The sequence below is a fragment of the Cyclopterus lumpus genome, chromosome 4, assembly GCF_009769545.1.
Source record: "Cyclopterus lumpus isolate fCycLum1 chromosome 4, fCycLum1.pri, whole genome shotgun sequence".
Classification (NCBI taxonomy): Eukaryota; Metazoa; Chordata; class Actinopteri; order Perciformes; family Cyclopteridae; genus Cyclopterus; species Cyclopterus lumpus.
Genome location: NC_046969.1, coordinates 26818887 through 26838955, shown reverse-complemented (window position 1 = coordinate 26838955; position 20069 = coordinate 26818887). Strand labels below are relative to the sequence as shown.

Here is a 20069-nt window from a genome sequence, read left to right as displayed (position 1 = left end):
TAGTGGTTACAGTGTGTGATCGCCCCCTGGTGCTGAGGAGGATGAGGCATGGTGCGTTTCTCCAACTCGCCTGCTTGAGAAGACACTTCCTCATCTTCTCCACGTCCAGCGGCTCCTCCTTCAGGGCGAACTCCACGATGGTGACCATGAGGCTGGACTGAGAGAAGGGCCCCAGGACGCTGTGCTTCAGCCAGCGGTTCTTCTGCACCTTGGCCACGGTGTGAAGCAGCGGGTGCCATTTGTCCTGCTGGAGAGCCGCGAAAACAATAAGATCATGAAACAAATAAAACATATTCTATTTTAAAGAATATTCAGTGGAACGTTCCACTAATTGAGCCCCGTTAAAGGAACCTTGGAGGTCCGGCTGGTGGGCGACTTCCTGTCGGCCGGCGCGGGGCTGATGTGGACGTTAAGCTCCTCCCCCTTGGGCCCTTCATTCTCCAGCTTTGGCTCCTCTGTGTCGGCAGACTCGGATTTCTTTGGCACTGAGACAAAATAATATTAATAATTACAGAACAGAAACCATGAAACGAATCCCCCGTCGTTGGTTCTCACAAACAACAACAACAACAACAACACCTCTCTTTTTCCTGCGGTCCCGGATGAGTTTCTGGGTGATCCTCCTCCAGCGCGGCTGAGAGCTCAGCAGCTTCAGCTTGGACACGATGGAGAGGTCGTTGCTCGCCGCCGGGCGCAGCTCGTTGAACAGGAAGCGCAGCCGCTCGATGACGGGCGCACACACCTCCTTGTAGGAGCGGCCCTGCTCCTGGTGGGTCTGAGGGGGGAGCACACGGGTCATTAAGGCTCCTCTGGGCCCCCCCCTCCCCATTAGATATAAATCACACCTTGATTAAGGAACACTTGGCCTGGTAGACCATGCGGCACACGTCAATCACAGATTTGGGGAGGGACCTCTGCTTCCCTTGGTCCACGCCCAGGGCACACTGACTGACGAGGGAAAGGGCGACGTGTCCTGAGACGGGAGGAGAGAATCAGGTCAGAGAGGGTGGAGACACGTTGAGGCGATGGAGGCGGAGCAAGGAAACATCGCAGTGCGTCGCCGCCGACTACGGAAGCCCAGAGAGGAAAAACATTCAGGTCATCGTCGAGGTTTTATTTAAATACTCTCTCCTGTGTTTACGGGTTAAGGTGAAACATATAAACGTCTGTAGTTGTGCGTTTGTTGTTGTAATACTCGTGTTGTCCACCAGAGGCTGCGGTGCACCGCCACCTCACAAAGGACTAAAAGCATTCCCGTTTACCTCCAGGTGAAGTTTTACTCTCTGCCGGCAGGTTACGGACATTAAAAGAAAAGAAAAGAATGCGTTTAGTGTCACTTCGCCCTCTGGTGGCCGGAACGAGTATTACAACACAAATAAAGTGAGAAGGATTATCCTGACTATCCGTCCATAACTAACAACGCGTAAGAGAAGAGGAGCCAGGTGAACTCGTAAAGGGTCATGTGATCTCAGGTTACCGAGGTCCTGGTGCTTCAGCAGGCAGCAGAGCAGCAGGCGGCCGACCTCCTCCACGGGGTGCTCGGGGGGGAAGGTGATGGGCGTGATGAGGTGGTACTGCTTACAGCAGCGCTCGATTTGGCACAGGAAGTCCTGCCGTGTCAGAAACAACATGTAAATACAGCCTTCAGCGTCAACGTGCTCCAGTGTGGTTCTAAATATGTAAACGTCTTATTGTGGATGGATGAGATGTTCTCCAGGTTTAAACCTCCTTCTCTACACGAGTCTGAGGTTTCTACTGCAGGGAGATTATACCCATAATGCCCTTCAGAATAAGAGTAAAACATTGAATGGGTGTATTATACCCATAATGCCCTTCAGAATAAGAGTCAAACATTGAATGGGTGTATTATACCCATAATGCCCTTCAGAATAAGAGTCAAACATTGAATGGGTGTATTATACCCATAATGCCCTTCAGAATAAGAGTCAAACATTGAATGGGTGTATTATACCCATAATGCCCTTCAGAATAAGAGTAAAACATTGAATGGGTGTATTATACCCATAATGCCCTTTCAGAATAAGAGTAAAACATTGAATGGGTGTATTATACCCATAATGCCCTTCAGAATAAGAGTGAAACATTGAATGGGTGTATTATACCCATAATGCCCTTCAGAATAAGAGTCATACATTGAATGGGTGTATTATACCCATAATGCCCTTCAGAATAAGAGTCATACATTGAATGGGTGTATTATACCCATAATGCCCTTCAGAATAAGAGTCAAACATTGAATGGGTGTATTATACCCATAATGCCCTTCAGAATAAGAGTAAAACATTGAATGGGTGTATTATACCCATAATGCCCTTTCAGAATAAGAGTAAAACATTGAATGGGTGTATTATACCCATAATGCCCTTCAGAATAAGAGTGAAACATTGAATGGGTGTATTATACCCATAATGCCCTTCAGAATAAGAGTAAAAAGTCGTATTGTGGATGGATGATGTTGAGATGTTCTCCAGGTTTAAACCAGGTTTCTACTGCAGGTGCACAACGATTAGAGTGCATACTGTGTTCATGAGCTGCTCCAGTGGAACATTCATCTTCATTATCATGTAAACAGTATGAATACGGCTAGTTGTTGTTGTTGTTGTTGTACCTTCACGGTGTGGTCCTGGGTGTTGTTGTCAGCGATGGCCTGAAGGAAAGGCTGCGCGTGGTCGCTGAGGGTGATTCTGCGGGAGTAGAGCTCGACCTTGTCCGGGGTGGTGGTGCCCAGGGAGCTGCAGTGGTCCTCGTCCTTCTCTTCGTTGTAGTTGTAGTGGATCTGACTGGTCTGCAGACCCCCGGAGAAGATGGAGGACCGGAGCCACTCTGCAACGAGAGGAGGAGGCCGTCAGCGACCGTACGGAGGGACCCGACCCCCCCAAAAGGTGCTCCGGGTGAACTGAACCCACTGGCACATTCCACCTCCATGGGGGACAGCGGGGTGCTCTTGGCCAGGTAGGAGGCGTGGAGGCCCAGCAGCAGCCCCAGGTTCCTCTCCGCGTCGATGAGCGGCGACGACAGGCTGCTGAGGTCCGGGGTGGTGACGGTCTCCTGGTTGGGCTGCAGGGACAAAGACCAGGAGGTGAGAGACCGGGACCACGCGGTGAGAGACCAGGACCAGGTTTACAAGGAAACATTCACGTTGTCATGGAGAAGACAGGAGGGGGGCTGTGTGAATATCACATGGAAGAACACTATACGAGAATACGTCATTTTTTCAGCACACACAGGTGTGTGTATGTGTGTGTATATATATATATATATATATATATATATATATATATATATATATATATATATATATATATATATATATATATATATATATATATATATATATGTGTGTGTGTGTGTGTGTGTGTGTGTGTGTGTGTGTGTAATAAACACACACGTCATCTGTTCATTCTCGTCAGTTGATGCCACGTTTTGAGTTAAATGAGTATTAAATACAGAAGTTGAGCTCTGACTAAACGATGGGCTGTGTTCAGGTGTGACGAGTCATATTTAACGGGGTCTCTTGGGTCAGGGTCCGGGTCAGGGTCCGGGTCGGGGTCGGGGTCCGGGGAGGACGGGTACCTCCATGTACTGGCCCACGCAGAAGGCCTGCATGGACTCCCTGGTGTCCTCAAACAGCAGCGCGGCCTCCAGAGCGAGCACCGGGTCCCCGCCTGCAAACTGGGCTGGAAGAGGAGAGAGAGAGACCTGGTCACCACGGGGGGGGTCTAGGGGAGTCCACCTGGAACCGAGGACCCCCGTTCCCCCCGCGGCTCACCCAGGACGCTGTTCCCCGCCAGCGACTGGGACTGAGCCTGGAAGTCCTTGATGTCGTACACCTTCCCGTCGATGACCGTCCAGAAGCCGCCGTCCTTGTTGTGGTTCTCCAGGTCGGCCTTGCGGATCAGGGAAACCTCCTCGTTGTTCTTGGAGCTCTGACCTGTGAAGAAGGATCCTGCCACAGCAGAAGAAGAGCTCGTCACATTCTACACGGAGCGTCTCATCCGGTCAGCGCTAATATCCCTGTTTGCACCACCGTCCCTTCAGAATAAGAGCCAAACATTGGCTGGGTGTATTATACCCATAATGCCCTTCAGAATAAGAGTCAATCATTGAATGGGTGTATTATACCCATACTGCCCTTTCAGAATAAGAGTCATACATTGAATGGGTGTATTATACCCATAATGCCCTTTCAGAATAAGAGTCAAACATTGAATGGGTGTATTATACCCATACTGCCCTTTCAGAATAAGAGTCATACATTGAATGGGTGTATGATACCCATAATGCCCTTTCAGAATAAGAGTCAAACATTGAATGGGTGTATTATACCCATAATGCCCTTCAGAATAAGAGTCATACATTGAATGGGTGTATTATACCCATAATGCCCTTCAGAATAAGAGTAAAACATTGAATGGGTGTATTATACCCATAATGCCCTTCAGAATAAGAGTAAAACATTGAATGGGTGTATTATACCCATAATGCCCTTCAGAATAAGAGTAAAACATTGAATGGGTGTATTATACCCATAATGCCCTTTCAGAATAAGAGTAAAACATTGAATGGGTGTATTATACCCATAATGCCCTTCAGAATAAGAGTAAAACATTGAATGGGTGTATTATACCCATAATGCCCTTCAGAATAAGAGTAAAACATTGAATGGGTGTATTATACCCATAATGCCCTTTCAGAATAAGAGTCATACATTGAATGGGTGTATTATACCCATAATGCCCTTCAGAATAAGAGTCATACATTGAATGGGTGTATTATACCCATAATGCCCTTCAGAATAAGAGTCATACATTGAATGGGTGTATTATACCCATAATGCCCTTTCAGAATAAGAGTCATACATTGAATGGGTGTATTATACCCATAATGCCTTTCAGAATAAGAGTCATACATTGAATGGGTGTATTATACCCATAATGCCCTTTCAGAATAAGAGTCATACATTGAATGGGTGTATTATACCCATAATGCCCTTCAGAATAAGAGTCAAACATTGAATGGGTGTATTATACCCATAATGCCCTTCAGAATAAGAGTCATACATTGAATGGGTGTATTATACCCATAATGCCCTATCAGAATAAGAGTCATACATTGAATGGGTGTATTATACCCATAATGCCCTTCAGAATAAGAGTCATACATTGAATGGGTGTATTATACCCATAATGCCCTTCAGAATAAGAGTCATACATTGAATGGGTGTATTATACCCATAATGCCTGGCCAGGCCAGATCCTCATTGTCGTCCCTCTCGTGACCCGGGGCCAGGTGGTTGAAGCGGTCCAGGTGCTCCAGGAGTCCGGCCAGGAGAGGGATGGATCCGGTCTCCTGCATCAGACCTGCATCGATGGTGAGGAGGAGGACGATGGACACCACCAGCTCGGGCAGCAGCACTCCTGTCGGAGCAGAAACACCCAGAACCGTCTCACACGTGTGCTTTACGATAAATGAAACATGGCGTTCGCACTGCAGCAGAAGTTACCAGTTAGATCTCCTTCAATGACACGAGAGACTTCAGCAAAGTGGCGGCGGCCGGTGGAGGCGATGCTGGTCGCCACCGGGAGGATGTCTCCGATGTGAGTGCACAGCAGGGCGATGTACTTCTTTAACAGGGAGCCGACGCCCAGAAGCTCCGGGTCTGCGACCACAGAAAGACCAAAGACATTAAACGACGCTGTAATCAGACAAAGGGATCGATAACCAGGAGCCTCTGGACTCACTGTATCCGTTGGCGCTCTCCGTGCCGCTGACGCCCAGGTACAGCTTGCTGACCAGCAGCCTCTGGAAGCGCAGCAGCAGGTCCAGAGACGCCGAGCGCTCCTTGCTCACGTGCTCCGCCTCCAGATAGTTGGAGATGCGGCGAGCGACGTCCTTCAGCCTGGCGACGGTCTGCGAGGCGATGTTCCTGCGGAGGTCAGAAGGCTCTTTTTATACGCTCACGATCCAGAGGCCGAATGTGATCAACGCTCCATAAGAACACCAGCAGCTGATTTTTAAAAACCTCAACAGCTGCTGCACGAGCTGCACCAGAGGAAGGCTTTGCTTCCCCGCGGACTCGTAGATGCCGGTGTTGATGAGGTCTTTGTCCAGCACGGCGCGACAGCGCTGCAGCGTGGAGGCGTTGGCCTCCTGCTCGTCGATCTCCTTCTCCTTCTGAGCCTCCTTCTTGGCTTCAATGTCCTGGAAGATAGATACCAGCGTCCAGTGAACATGAGTACTGGCTAAAAGGTAAATGATAACGTTCTCATGATGCGTTCAGGCTCTGCTCAGTGAACATGAGTACTGGCTGAAGGTAAATGATAACGTTCTCATGATGCGTTCAGGCTCTGCTCAGTGAACATGAGTACTGGCTGAAGGTAAATGATAACGTTCTCATGATGCGTTCAGGCTCTGCTCAGTGAACATGAGTACTGGCTGAAGGTAAATGATAACGTTCTCATGATGCGTTCAGGCTCCGCTCAGTGAACATGAGTACTGGCTGAAGGTACATGATAACGTTCTCATGATGCGTTCAGGCTCCGCTCAGTGAACATGAGTACTGGCTGAAGGTAAATGATAACGTTCTGATGATGCGTTCAGGCTCCGCTCAGTGAACATGAGTACTGGCTGAAGGTAAATGATAACGTTCTCATGATGCGTTCAGGCTCTGCTCAGTGAACATGAGTACTGGCTGAAGGTAAATGATAACGTTCTCATGATGCGTTCAGGCTCCGCTCAGTGAACATGAGTACTGGCTGAAGGTAAATGATAACGTTCTCATGATGCGTTCAGGCTCTGCTCAGTGAACATGAGTACTGGCTGAAGGTAAATGATAACGTTCTCATGATGCGTTCAGGCTCTGCTCAGTGAACATGAGTACTGGCTGAAGGTAAATGATAACGTTCTCATGATGCGTTCAGGCTCTGCTCAGTGAACATGAGTACTGGCTGAAGGTGAATGATAACGTTCTCATGATGCGTTCAGGCTCCGCTCAGTGAACATGAGTACTGGCTGAAGGTAAATGATAACGTTCTCATGATGCGTTCAGGCTCCGCTCAGTGAACATGAGTACTGGCTGAAGGTAAATGATAACGTTCTGATGATGCGTTCAGGCTCCGCTCAGTGAACATGAGTACTGGCTGAAGGTACATGATAATGTTCTCATGATGCGTTCAGGCTCAGTGAACATGAGTACTGGCTGAAGGTACATGATAACGTTCTCATGATGCGTTCAGGCTCAGTGAACATGAGTACTGGCTGAAGGTAAATGATAATGTTCTCATGATGCGTTCAGGCTCAGTGAACATGAGTACTGGCTGAAGGTACATGATAATGTTCTCATGATGCGTTCAGGCTCAGTGAACATGAGTACTGGCTGAAGGTAAATGATAACGTTCTCATGATGCGTTCAGGCTCAGTGAACATGAGTACTGGCTGAAGTAGGAATGACCTTTAACCCCACTGACCTGTATCTCCGCCGTGATGGCTGCGTTCAGAGCAGACTCCAGGCCGCCGTCGGCCATCAAGCTGCTGACCAGCAGGTCGATCATGAAGCGGCGACCGGGACTCACACTCATCTCGTTTCCCGACGCTGGAGAAAGAAACATTTAAAAAAGCTTTTTCACTTCCTACCAAATGTGAACACAGTTAATGGACTATTATTGTGAGTGTGTGAGTGCTGGTTGGTGTGTGTGTGGTGAATCACATTTAAAATTCTTCTCCTCACCTACAAAGCCTTGATTGGTGATGCACCATCATATCTTAAGGAGCTTGTAGTACCATATTTCCCCACTAGAGAGCTGCTCACTAAATGTGGGGCTACTTGTGGTTCCTAGAGTCCTAAAAAGTAGGATGGGAGCCAGAGCCTTCAGTTATCAAGCTCCTCTTTTATGGAACCAGCTTCCACTTTCAGTCCTGGAGGCAGACACAGTCACCTCATTCAAGAATAGACTCAAGACTTTCCTCTTTAATAGTGGTTATAGTTAGGGCTGAATCAGGTTTGCCCTGGTCCAGCCCCTTGATATGCTGCTATAGGCTTATAGGCTGCTGGGGGATGTTTTAGGATACACTGAGCACCTATCTCCTCTTCTCTCTCTCCTTATGGATGAATTTACATCTCTCCATTGCACCTTATTAACTCTGCTTCCTCCCCGGAGTCGTTGTGACTTCACGTCTCATAGGGTCCATTGGACCTGGAGGTGTCTGATGCCTGGTGAGCCGGCCTCCCATTGGCCCTGCTGATGCCCCGCCCCCCCTCCTCTCTACCTCCTTCTGTTTCATGGATTGGAGTTCCATTCATACATTGTCATATTCATGTAATGTGTTTATGTAACTCTGTTCATCTGGTCACATGACATCTATTCATCTGTCCATCCGGGGAGAGGGATCCTCCTCTGTTGCTCTCCTGAAGGTTTCTTCACTTTTTTCCCTGTCAAAGGTTATTTTTGGGGAGTTTTTCCTGATCCGATGTGAGGTCAAAGGTCAGGGATGTCGTATGTGTACAGATTGTAAAGCCCTCTGAGGACAATTTGTAATTTGTGATATTGGGCTATACAAAATAAACTGAATTGGTGTGTGAGAGCAGACGACGTGCACGACGTACTCTGTCTTTTACATTTTTTTAATTATTATTTATTTTTATCATCTTTTTTATTATGATGAATTATTATGCATATGTTATTTATATATATTATTCATTATTTATCTTTTTTATTATTGATCTTTTTGTATTATTATTTATCTTTTTGTATTATTTATTTATTTTTATTTATCTTTTTGTATTATTAATTATTTATCTATTATTCATCTTTATACATTATATTTTCTTTTGTATTATTAATTATTTATCTTTATATATTATTATTTATCTTTATATATTATAATATATTTTTTGTATTATTATTAATTATTTATCTTTATATATATATATATATATATATATTGTTGTAATAATATTAATTATTTATCTATTATTCATCTTTATATATTATTATATATTTTTTGTATTATTAATTATGTATCTTTATATATTATTATATATTTTGTTGTATTATTATTATTTATTTATCTCACATTGCCCTTCTACGGCCTCTATTTCTCTGCTGGTCAGACGCTGGTTCGGTAAAGGCTGATCTCTCACCGGCGTTGGGCAGCAGCGAGGACAGCGCCCTGGCTCGCTCCTCGGCGGTGGGCAGCAGCACCGACCAGCCGCTCTGGAGGACGGCCTGGGCGGCCGCCTGCACGGAGTTGAGGACCCCGGCGTTGCTCGCCAGAACGACCACCGTCTGTTTGAGGTTGTTCAGCAGCGCGCTGCCGAGACCCAGACCCAGGTCCTCCGGGTCCACCTGGTTGCTTATGGCCGCGTGGAGCTGAGGAGGATTCAGAGGCATGAGCGCCAGCGGAAACGGGGCTTAAGAAGCTGCAGGCAACGGGAGGCCTACCTGGAGCCGGAGCAGGTTGAGCGTGGCGACCACCATGCACTCCTTCTCCTGCGGGGGGGGCCAGTCCGCGCTGCCGTCCATGCCCTCGCTGACCTGCCGCAGCAGCAGGTCCAGCTGCTCAAAGGTCACGGGGCAGACGTCCACCACGAAGGGCACGCGCTGCCCCACGGACCACTTGGAGCACGAGGACCAGGCGAAGCTCTGCCGACGGCAACAAACAGACGCGTTAAGAGGTGTGGGGGTCCACGAGGAGAAAGGAGTTCAAACGCCACGAGAAGAAAAGAGTTCAAACGCCACGAGAAGAAAAGAGTTCAAACGCCACGAGAAGAAAAGAGTTCAAACGCCACGAGGAGAAAAGAGTTCAAACGCCACGAGGAGAAAGGAGTTCAAACGCCACGAGGAGAAAGGAGTTCAAACGCCACGAGGAGAAAGGAGAAAGGAGTTCAAACGCCACGAGGAGAAAGGAGTTCAAACGCCACGAGGAGAAAGGAGTTCAAACGCCACGAGGAGAAAGGAGTTCAAACGCCACGAGGAGAAAGGAGAAAGGAGTTCAAACGCCACGAGGAGAAAGGAGTTCAAACGCCACGAGAAGAAAGGAGTTCAAACGCCACGAGGAGAAAGGAGTTCAAACGCCACGAGGAGAAAAGAGTTCAAACGCCACGAGAAGAAAAGAGTTCAAACGCCACGAGGAGAAAGGAGTTCAAACGCCACGAGGAGAAAGGAGTTCAAACGCCACGAGAAGAAAAGAGTTCAAACGCCACGAGGAGAAAGGAGTTCAAACGCCACGAGAAGAAAAGAGTTCAAACGCCACGAGGAGAAAGGAGTTCAAACGCCACGAAGAGAAAAGAGTTCAAACGCCACGAGGAGAAAGGAGTTCAAACGCCACGAGAAGAAAAGAGTTCAAACGCCACGAGGAGAAAGGAGTTCAAACGCCACGAGGAGAAAGGAGTTCAAACGCCACGAGAAGAAAAGAGTTCAAACGCCACGAGGAGAAAGGAGTTCAAACGCCACGAGGAGAAAGGAGTTCAAACGCCACGAGGAGAAAGGAGTTCAAACGCCACGAGAAGAAAAGAGTTCAAACGCCACGAGGAGAAAGGAGTTCAAACGCCACGAGGAGAAAGGAGTTCAAACGCCACGAGAAGAAAAGAGTTCAAACGCCACGAGGAGAAAGGAGTTCAAACGCCACGAGAAGAAAAGAGTTCAAACGCCACGAGGAGAAAGGAGTTCAAACGCCACGAGGAGAAAGGAGTTCAAACGCCACGAGGAGAAAGGAGAAAGGAGTTCAAACGCCACGAAGAGAAAGGAGTTCAAACGCCACAAGGAGAAAGGAGTTCAAACGCCACGAGGAGAAAAGAGTTCAAACGCCACGAGGAGAAAGGAGTTCAAACGCCACGAGGAGAAAAGAGTTCAAACGCCACGAGGAGAAAGGAGTTCAAACGCCACGAGGAGAAAAGAGTTCAAACGCCACGAAGAGAAAGGAGTTCAAACGCCACGAGGAGAAAGGAGTTCAAACGCCACGAGGAGAAAGGAGTTCAAACGCCACGAGGAGAAAGGAGTTCAAACGCCACGAGAAGAAAAGAGTTCAAACGCCACGAGAAGAAAAGAGTTCAAACGCCACGAGGAGAAAGGAGTTCAAACGCCACGAGGAGAAAGGAGTTCAAACGCCACGAGGAGAAAGGAGTTCAAACGCCACGAGGAGAAAAGAGTTCAAACGCCACGAGGAGAAAGGAGTTCAAACGCCACGAGGAGAAAGGAGTTCAAACGCCACGAGAAGAAAAGAGTTCAAACGCCACGAGGAGAAAGGAGTTTAAACGCCACGAGGAGAAAGGAGTTCAAACGCCACGAAGAGAAAAGAGTTCAAACTCCACGAGGAGAAAGGAGTTCAAACGCCACGAGGAGAAAGGAGTTCAAACGCCACGAGGAGAAAGGAGTTCAAACGCCACGAGGAGAAAGGAGTTCAAACGCCACGAGGAGAAAGGAGTTCAAACGCCACGAGGAGAAAGGAGTTCAAACGCCACGAGGAGAAAAGAGTTCAAACGCCACGAGGAGAAAGGAGTTCAAACGCCACGAGGAGAAAAGAGTTCAAACGCCACGAGGAGAAAGGAGTTCAAACGCCACGAGGAGAAAGGAGTTCAAACGCCACGAGGAGAAAGGAGTTCAAACGCCACGAGGAGAAAGGAGTTCAAACGCCACGAGGAGAAAGGAGTTCAAACGCCACGAGGAGAAAGGAGTTTAAACGCCACGAGGAGAAAGGAGTTCAAACGCCACGAAGAGAAAAGAGTTCAAACTCCACGAGGAGAAAGGAGTTCAAACGCCACGAGGAGAAAGGAGTTCAAACGCCACGAGGAGAAAGGAGTTCAAACGCCACGAGGAGAAAGGAGTTCAAACGCCACGAGGAGAAAGGAGTTCAAACGCCACGAGGAGAAAGGAGTTCAAACGCCACGAGGAGAAAAGAGTTCAAACGCCACGAGGAGAAAGGAGTTCAAACGCCACGAGGAGAAAAGAGTTCAAACGCCACGAGGAGAAAGGAGTTCAAACGCCACGAGGAGAAAAGAGTTCAAACGCCACGAGGAGAAAGGAGTTCAAACGCCACGAGGAGAAAGGAGTTCAAACGCCACGAGGAGAAAGGAGTTCAAACGCCACGAGGAGAAAGGAGTTCAAACGCCACGAGGAGAAAGGAGTTCAAACGCCACGAGGAGAAAAGAGTTCAAACGCCACGAGGAGAAAGGAGTTCAAACGCCACGAGGAGAAAAGAGTTCAAACGCCACGAGGAGAAAGGAGTTCAAACGCCACGAGGAGAAAGGAGTTCAAACGCCACGAGGAGAAAGGAGTTCAAACGCCACGAGGAGAAAGGAGTTCAAACGCCACGAGGAGAAAGGAGTTCAAACGCCACGAGGAGAAAGGAGTTCAAACGCCACGCCTCACCTGTCCCGGGCCGCAGGAGATCCCCACGATGTGCTTGGCGTTGAGGCCGGGCAGCGCCTTGGGCTGCTTCTTGTTGGAGAACAGCGTGTCGAAGTGCTGCAGCTTGTCGTTGCTTCCCCAACTGTGCACCTCGCCGTCGTCCGTGAGGGCGAGGCAGTGCGTCGAGCCCACCGCCACGTCCACCACCTTCTTCCCTGCTCGGACACAAACCAGTCTCATTCTGAAGCCTTTGTAATAACACTTAGTTCATAGGTAATAAGGGCCTTATAATAGTGTTAGTTACCAGGTAATAAGAACCTTATAATTGTGTTAGTTACCAGGTAATAAGATCCTTATAATAAGTGTTAGTTACCAGGTAATAACATCCTTATAATAAGTGTTAGTTACCAGGTAATAATGGCCTTATAATAGTGTTAGTCACCAGGTAATAATATCCTTATAATAGTGTTAGTTACCAGGTAATAATGGCCTTATAATAGTGTTAGTCACCAGGTAATAATATCCTTATAATAGTGTTAGTCACCAGGTAATAAGATCCTTATAATAGTGTTAGTTACCAGGTAATAATGGCCTTATAATAGTGTTAGTCACCAGGTAATAATATCCTTATAATAGTGTTAGTCACCAGGTAATAAGATCCTTATAATAGTGTTAGTTACCAGGTAATAAGGGCCTTATAATAGTGTTAGTTACCAGGTAATAAGATCCTTATAATAAGTGTTAGTTACCAGGTAATAAGATCCTTATAATAAGTGTTAGTTACCAGGTAATAATGGCCTTATAATAGTGTTAGTCACCAGGTAATAATATCCTTATAATAGTGTTAGTTACCAGGTAATAATGGCCTTATAATAGTGTTAGTTACCAGGTAATAATGGCCTTATAATAGTGTTAGTTACCAGGTAATAATATCCTTATAATAGTGTTAGTTACCAGGTAATAATGGCCTTATAATAGTGTTAGTTACCAGGTAATAATGGCCTTATAATAGTGTTAGTTACCAGGTAATAATGGCCTTATAATAGTGTTAGTCACCAGGTAATAATATCCTTATAATAGTGTTAGTTACCAGGTAATAATGGCCTTATAATAGTGTTAGTTACCAGGTAATAATGGCCTTATAATAGTGTTAGTCACCAGGTAATAATATCCTTATAATAGTGTTAGTTACCAGGTAATAATGGCCTTATAATAGTGTTAGTCACCAGGTAATAATATCCTTATAATAGTGTTAGTTACCAGGTAATAATGGCCTTATAATAGTGTTAGTTACCAGGTAATAATATCCTTATAATAGTGTTAGTTACCAGGTAATAAGGGCCTTATAATAGTGTTAGTTACCAGGTAATAATATCCTTATAATAGTGTTAGTTACCAGGTAATAATATCCTTATAATAGTGTTAGTTACCAGGTAATAAGATCCTTATAATAGTGTTAGTTACCAGGTAATAATATCCTTATAATAGTGTTAGTTACCAGGTAATAATGGCCTTATAATAGTGTTAGTTACCAGGTAATAAGGGCCTTATAATAGTGTTAGTTACCAGGTAATAATGGCCTTATAATAGTGTTAGTTACCAGGTAATAAGGGCCTTATAATAGTGTTAGTTACCAGGTAATAAGATCCTTATAGTAGTTTTAGTTACCAGGTAATAAGGGCCTTATAATAGTGTTAGTTACCAGGTAATAAGGGCCTTATAATAGTGTTAGTTACCAGGTAATAATGGCCTTATAATAGTGTTAGTTACCAGGTAATAATGGCCTTATAATAGTGTTAGTTACCAGGTAATAAGCTCCTCTTTGTTTTAACTCACCCTGGAGGCTGTCGAGCAGCTTGGGGTATCGAACGTGCTCGTCGGTGCCGTGGCCGAGGCGCTGGTTGTCTCCCTTGCCCCAGGTGTACACCTGCCCATCTTTGGTGAGGGCCACGGAGAACTGGCTGCCGCAGCACACCTTCACCACGTCCAGGTCCTGCAGCTTCTCCACGAGCTTGGGGGTCTTGCAGCCATCGCTGCCTCCTCGGCCCAGTTTACCGTAGTCCCCGTCCCCCCAGGACCAGACCTGACCTGAGGAACCGCACACAGACGGTGAATCACAGTAGTACGGTCCGGTCCCAGTGTGCCCCCCCTTAAGGCCTCAAAGCCTGAACCCTGAGAGGCCCATGTTGGGCATCATTGTGGGAGTTTATTTTATACTTTTCACTCTGACTTGAACGTCTTCTGGACTCTTTCCTCATAAAATGAGACGTCATTGTTAAATAATCTATTTACTCTTTTTTATTTAAAGCAATTAAATGCTTGTGCTTGTTTTTATGTTGCATCTTTAATCCTTAATGTTTCTGTGTAAATCTAATATATCAGACTGAACTCATACGAGCCGTCCTCTTTGTTGACCTTTAAGTCTCCGTGCTTCACACCGCTATGCACTGTGGGTAATTCACCGCTATGCACTGTGGGTAATTCACCGCTATGCACTGTGGGTAATTCACCGCTATGCACTGAGGGTAATTCACCGCTATGCACTGTGGGTAATTCTCTTGGGCAAAGCCTTCAGAAACGCGGCTCACAAAGGGCTCAGAGCGGTTCTCTTCTCTCGTTCTCACCGTTCTCCGTCACAGAGAGCGTCTGCGCGTCGCCGCTCCCGCACGCCGCGTCCATCACCTTCAGCCCCTTGAGCGCCGTCACCAGCATGGGCGTGGTCTGGTCCTCGCTGGAGCCTAGAGAGCCAACAAAGAGGTCGTTAGGTGGTTGATGGGCGCTGACCTCCGGCGGCTCGGTGCAGCGGGCGCTCACCGTGGCCCAGCCGGCCGTAGTTCCCCCGGCCCCACGTATACAGCTCCCCGTCGGCCGTGATGGCGGCGCTGTACGTGCTCCCGCAGGCGACGTGCACCACGTGCTTCCCCGTCTGCTTCCCGTTGAAGGCCGCGATCATCGTGGGCTCCTCCAGATACCTGAAATAAAGTGCACGTGGAGACGCAAGGTTGCTTTTACACAAAGTAGTAATTTATGTCTCGAGCTTTGTTTTAGTGTTGGATGTTTTCAAGAAGTGGAAGCTGTAGATTTAGTCCTTTAATATAATGTATAATTATCTGTTACATTCTCATGATGCGTTCAGGCTCTGCTCAGTGAACATGAGTACTGGCTGAAGGTAAATGATAACGTTCTCATGATGCGTTCAGGCTCTGCTCAGTGAACATGAGTACTGGCTGAAGGTAAATGATAACGTTCTCATGATGCGTTCAGGCTCCGCTCAGTGAACATGAGTACTGGCTGAAGGTAGATGATAACGTTCTCATGATGCGTTCAGGCTCCGCTCAGTGAACATGAGTACTGGCTGAAGGTACATGATAACGTTCTCATGGTGCGTTCAGGCTCTGCTCAGTGAACACGAGTACTGGCTGAAGGTAAATGATAAAGTCTCATGATGCGTTCAGGTGTAATCTAGTAAAATGTAGTGTTGGTGATGAACTAGAATGAATCCAGATGTTTTCTCATGAATATAAAATAGATATTAGATGAATTATGAGCTGTTAGTTAAACATAGTGAAAGGAAATAGTTTAGTTTTGTGAATGTCACAGAAGTTCCTTCATTCTGCAGAGTTTCCTCATATTGGATGCGAAGTGAAGCGACTCAAACACCAGCTGAGGTTTTTCCACATGTGCTTACGTGGCGTCTCCGTGCCCGAGGCGACCTCCGTCCCCGCAGCCCCACGAGAACACCTCCCCGTTGGACGACAGGGCCAGGTAGTGCTGCCCGTCGGGGTGAGCCGCCAGCTTCACCACCTTCCTGGAGCTCAGGCCGTGGATCAGGACCGGAGCCTAAAACGACACGAGAGGCTCAAGCTGCGGCGGAGACGAAGGCGCCGCTCACGAAGCAGAAACCGCCGGCGCAACAGAACTGACCAGCGTGGTGCTCTTGTAGTTCTGGGTGTAAACGGCACCGCTGCTGGACAGGATGAGGAAGCCCTTCTCCGAACAGACGACCTGAGCGACCCCGAGACTCGACAGGCCTTTGCAGTGGATGGGCCCGTTGACGTTGGCGTAGAGCTTCCAGCCCAACAGGCCCCAGGCGATCACCTCCTGCAGGGTACCCTGAAACGAGAGAGGGAGGGGGGGTCACACGGGGGTCTGGGACTTATGTCACTCCTCTGGTTGTATAGAAGTCTATGCTTCATGTGTTAAAGCTGCATTCTCTCTCCTGACCACCAGGGGGCGACTCCTCTGGTTGTATAGAAGTCTATGCTTCATGTGTTAAAGCTGCATTCTCTCTAGTGACCACCAGGGGGCGACTCCTCTGGTTGTATAGAAGTCTATGCTTCATGTGTTAAAGCTGCATTCTCTCTACTGACCACCAGGGGGCGACTCCTCTGGTTGTATAGAAGTCTATGCTTCATGTGTTAAAGCTGCATTCTCTCTCCTGACCACCAGGGGGCGACTCCTCTGGTTGTATAGAAGTCTATGCTTCATGTGTTAAAGCTGCATTCTCTCTCCTGACCACCAGGGCGAGACTCCTCTGGTTGTATAGAAGTCTATGCTTCATGTGTTAAAGCTGCATTCTCTCTCCTGACCACCAGGGGGCGACTCCTCTGGTTATATAGAAGTCTATGCTTCATGTGTTAAAGCTGCATTCTCTCTAGTGACCACCAGGGGGCGACTCCTCTGGTTGTATAGAAGTCTATGCTTCATGTGTTAAAGCTGCATTCTCTCTCCTGACCACCAGGGGGCGACTCCTCTGGTTGTATAGAAGTCTATGCTTCATGTGTTAAAGCTGCATTCTCTCTCCTGACCACCAGGGGGCGACTCCTCTGGTTGTATAGAAGTCTATGCTTCATGTGTTAAAGCAGGGGATGCTTTAGGGGCGGGGCTACAGGGTGATTGACAGGTCTCCCATCATACCTTGTGTGATGTGGGCGAGTTGCAGTGTGGGGGGCTGCAGGGAGAGGCCAGGCGGTCCAGGTGAGCCATGATGACCACGGCGGTCTGCCGGAGGTCGATGGCCAGGTCGTTGTCCTGCGGTAAGGTCAGGTAGCGCAGGAAGTTCTCGTTGGGACTCATCTGGGCCGCGAGGATCTGAAAACCACAGAGCGGTCACGAGGGAATCGAACGCTTTGAAAACCACGATCTCACCGTCACGTTCGTTGTCTTCATTCAGTCGCGTCAACAAACGTGGATCATAAAACTCACTGATCAGCACAAAAGGGAGCAAATATAACTTTTAGTTCTCCGATCACATATTTCTAACCACCAATACTAGTTATTGATTACTGATGATCCATATTAAACATATATAGAGCCCTTTGTTGATTAATTATAGCAGCTGATCTAAAAGGATCTAGAATATGAATTTATTGTCATCATTTAACAAAAATATACTTTTACTTTGTTATAGTAATTTATTTTTATTTGGAGTTTTTTTTTTTCTTCCTTCATAAAAAAACCCAAATAAAAGTAAAGTAAATAAAATATATAATTGTTATAGTCGTTCTTGGTGTTAATGAAGTTAATTATGAACATCTATAAACCGCTTCACTTTATATACACTTTGCATTTTGATTTTCTTTATTATTTAAATTCTTAAATGCAATACGCCCTGCTATTTAATTTAATTGTGTATATTGTAAACAAATAAAGTTCCCCCGGGGATGACTGATGCAGTATATCCAACCTCTAACCTCCTGGTTCTCCGTTAGCGGTGCTGCTAGCGCGACTAGCGCTCCTCCTGTTGGTCTAAACACCGATTGGTTGTCCACAAAGTCACGTGACCAGAGGCTGCACAGCGCCGCTCACCTGCGCCTCCTCCTCGGGGGCCGGCTCCTCCTTGCTGCTGTGGATGCCGTGGAGGCGCTGCAGCAGCGGCAGCAGCGGGGCGCTGGTTCCCTGCGTGGAGCGCTCGTTGTCCATCTCTCTGGTGCCGCTTTCCCACAAACGCAGCAGCAGCAGGACGGCCGACAGCAGCTGACTGCAGGGCGACACACACACACACACACACACAGCGTGAGAGGCGGCGTTGCACCGGCAGCCTCGGGGGGCATCCGGGGGTTCTCTGGGTACCTGAGCGTCCCCCGCTGCACGGCCAGCTCCAGCAGGATGGCGAGGGCGAGGTGCTGGTCCTGCAGAGGGATGTTGCCCTTGGTGCTGGCGCTGCCGTGGACGTCACTGCTCACAAAAGGAGGGCGAGACATGAGAACCCTGAACACACCACGTAGAAAACGACGGGGAGAGAAAACCCTCAAACCTGAGGAACTTGGTGGCCCGCTCCACGACCTCCAGCCACACCGAGGACACGGTGCCCTCGTCGAACAGAGTGGCTTCTGGGAGCGCTCGCAGCGCGTCCAGAGACTCCTGCAGCAGCTCGCTGCAGAGGTCTGCATCGTCTCCTGGGAACACAAAGCGTGTTTTATATACACGCATGTACACGCTACAGAAACATAACGTTTAGAAACACATTAAATACAGAAACATAACGTTTAGAAACACATTAAATACAGAAACATAACGTTTAGAAACACAAAGCTCCCGTTTTAAATACAGAAACATAACGTTTAGAAACACAAAGCTCCCGTTTTAAATACAGAAACATAACATTTAGAAACACATTAAATACAGAAACATAACGTTTAGAAACACATTAAATACAGAAACATAACGTTTAGAAACACAAAGCTCCCGTTTTAAATACAGAAACATAACGTTTAGAAACACAAAGCTCCCGTTTTAAATACAGAAACATAACGTTTAGAAACACAAAGCTCCCGTTTTAAATACAGAAACATAACATTTAGAAACACATTAAATACAGAAACATAACGTTTAGAAACACATTAAATACAGAAACATAACGTTTAGAAACACAAAGCTCCCGTTTTAAATACAGAAACATAACGTTTAGAAACACAAAGCTCCCGTTTTAAATACAGAAACATAACGTTTAGAAACACAAAGCTCCCGTTTTAAATACAGAAACATAACGTTTAGAAACACAAAGCTCCTGTTTTAAATACAGAAACATAACATTTAGAAACACATTAAATACAGAAACATAACGTTTAGAAACACAAAACCAGTGTTGACCAAGTTATTTAATGTGTTCATTTTACACAATCACACCGTGTGATCCATAAATTGTTTTTTTTAAATAGTTTATTACTCTAATTCAACTCTGTGGTCTTTTTAAGGGTCAAAGTGATGTTTTATATTAAAATGTGTTCACAGAACCAGAAACTCCTCTGTGATCGGTTCACTTCTTAAAACCTTCATTTCTTACACTGAACTTTTATTCCTGTACGTCTTATGAATATTTAAATGCATGTGAATGTCCTTTTAAGAAGCGTTTGTTGAACACAACAATGTAAAGTTATTACGTCTCCCCACTTGAACAACAGGGTCGACAACGCTGTCGTCCAGTTAAACACCGTCACCTGAGCTCTTTAGAGGGAGTGTGTGTGTGTGTGTGTGTGTGTGTGTGTGTGTGTGTGTGTGTGCGCAGTGGGAAAGACCTGCATGTGTTGTTTTCAAAGGGCTATTTAGGTAGTCAACAAACACTTAAAGTACCTGAAACACTTACACTTGTGAAATGAGGGTACATATACAGGAGAACCCTAAGAACACGACGAGCTGAGGCTAAAAGCAGAACATTGAGAAACACGTCGAGCTGTTTACGCTGAGCAGCGTGACAACACTCAA

General features: G+C 46.7%; 1 protein-coding gene across 4 annotated transcripts in view; it reads right to left on the bottom strand.

Moving 5' to 3' along the window:
* The window catches only part of herc2 (HECT and RLD domain containing E3 ubiquitin protein ligase 2), a 59653-nt gene that overhangs the window by 31131 nt on the left and 8453 nt on the right, over window positions 1-20069 (bottom strand). For 2 of the 4 annotated variants that reach the window (XM_034531440.1, XM_034531441.1), the window contains exons 7-32: window positions 18622-18763; window positions 18438-18542; window positions 18174-18345; window positions 17283-17456; window positions 16290-16478; window positions 16054-16205; window positions 15180-15337; window positions 14990-15103; window positions 14202-14453; window positions 12387-12580; window positions 9462-9662; window positions 9161-9389; window positions 7488-7612; window positions 6044-6222; window positions 5763-5947; window positions 5525-5680; window positions 5253-5438; window positions 3791-3967; window positions 3595-3698; window positions 2928-3078; window positions 2630-2844; window positions 1478-1610; window positions 846-973; window positions 580-775; window positions 352-485; window positions 71-247 (exon numbers count right to left, since the gene is read on the bottom strand). In XM_034531440.1, coding sequence (XP_034387331.1) covers window positions 71-247; window positions 352-485; window positions 580-775; window positions 846-973; window positions 1478-1610; window positions 2630-2844; window positions 2928-3078; window positions 3595-3698; window positions 3791-3967; window positions 5253-5438; window positions 5525-5680; window positions 5763-5947; window positions 6044-6222; window positions 7488-7612; window positions 9161-9389; window positions 9462-9662; window positions 12387-12580; window positions 14202-14453; window positions 14990-15103; window positions 15180-15337; window positions 16054-16205; window positions 16290-16478; window positions 17283-17456; window positions 18174-18345; window positions 18438-18542; window positions 18622-18763 — 4328 coding nt within the window. The remainder of the gene's footprint in view (window positions 1-70; window positions 248-351; window positions 486-579; window positions 776-845; window positions 974-1477; window positions 1611-2629; window positions 2845-2927; window positions 3079-3594; window positions 3699-3790; window positions 3968-5252; window positions 5439-5524; window positions 5681-5762; window positions 5948-6043; window positions 6223-7487; window positions 7613-9160; window positions 9390-9461; window positions 9663-12386; window positions 12581-14201; window positions 14454-14989; window positions 15104-15179; window positions 15338-16053; window positions 16206-16289; window positions 16479-17282; window positions 17457-18173; window positions 18346-18437; window positions 18543-18621; window positions 18764-20069) is intronic. The other 2 variants (XM_034531443.1, XM_034531444.1) reach the window with 2 other exon arrangements.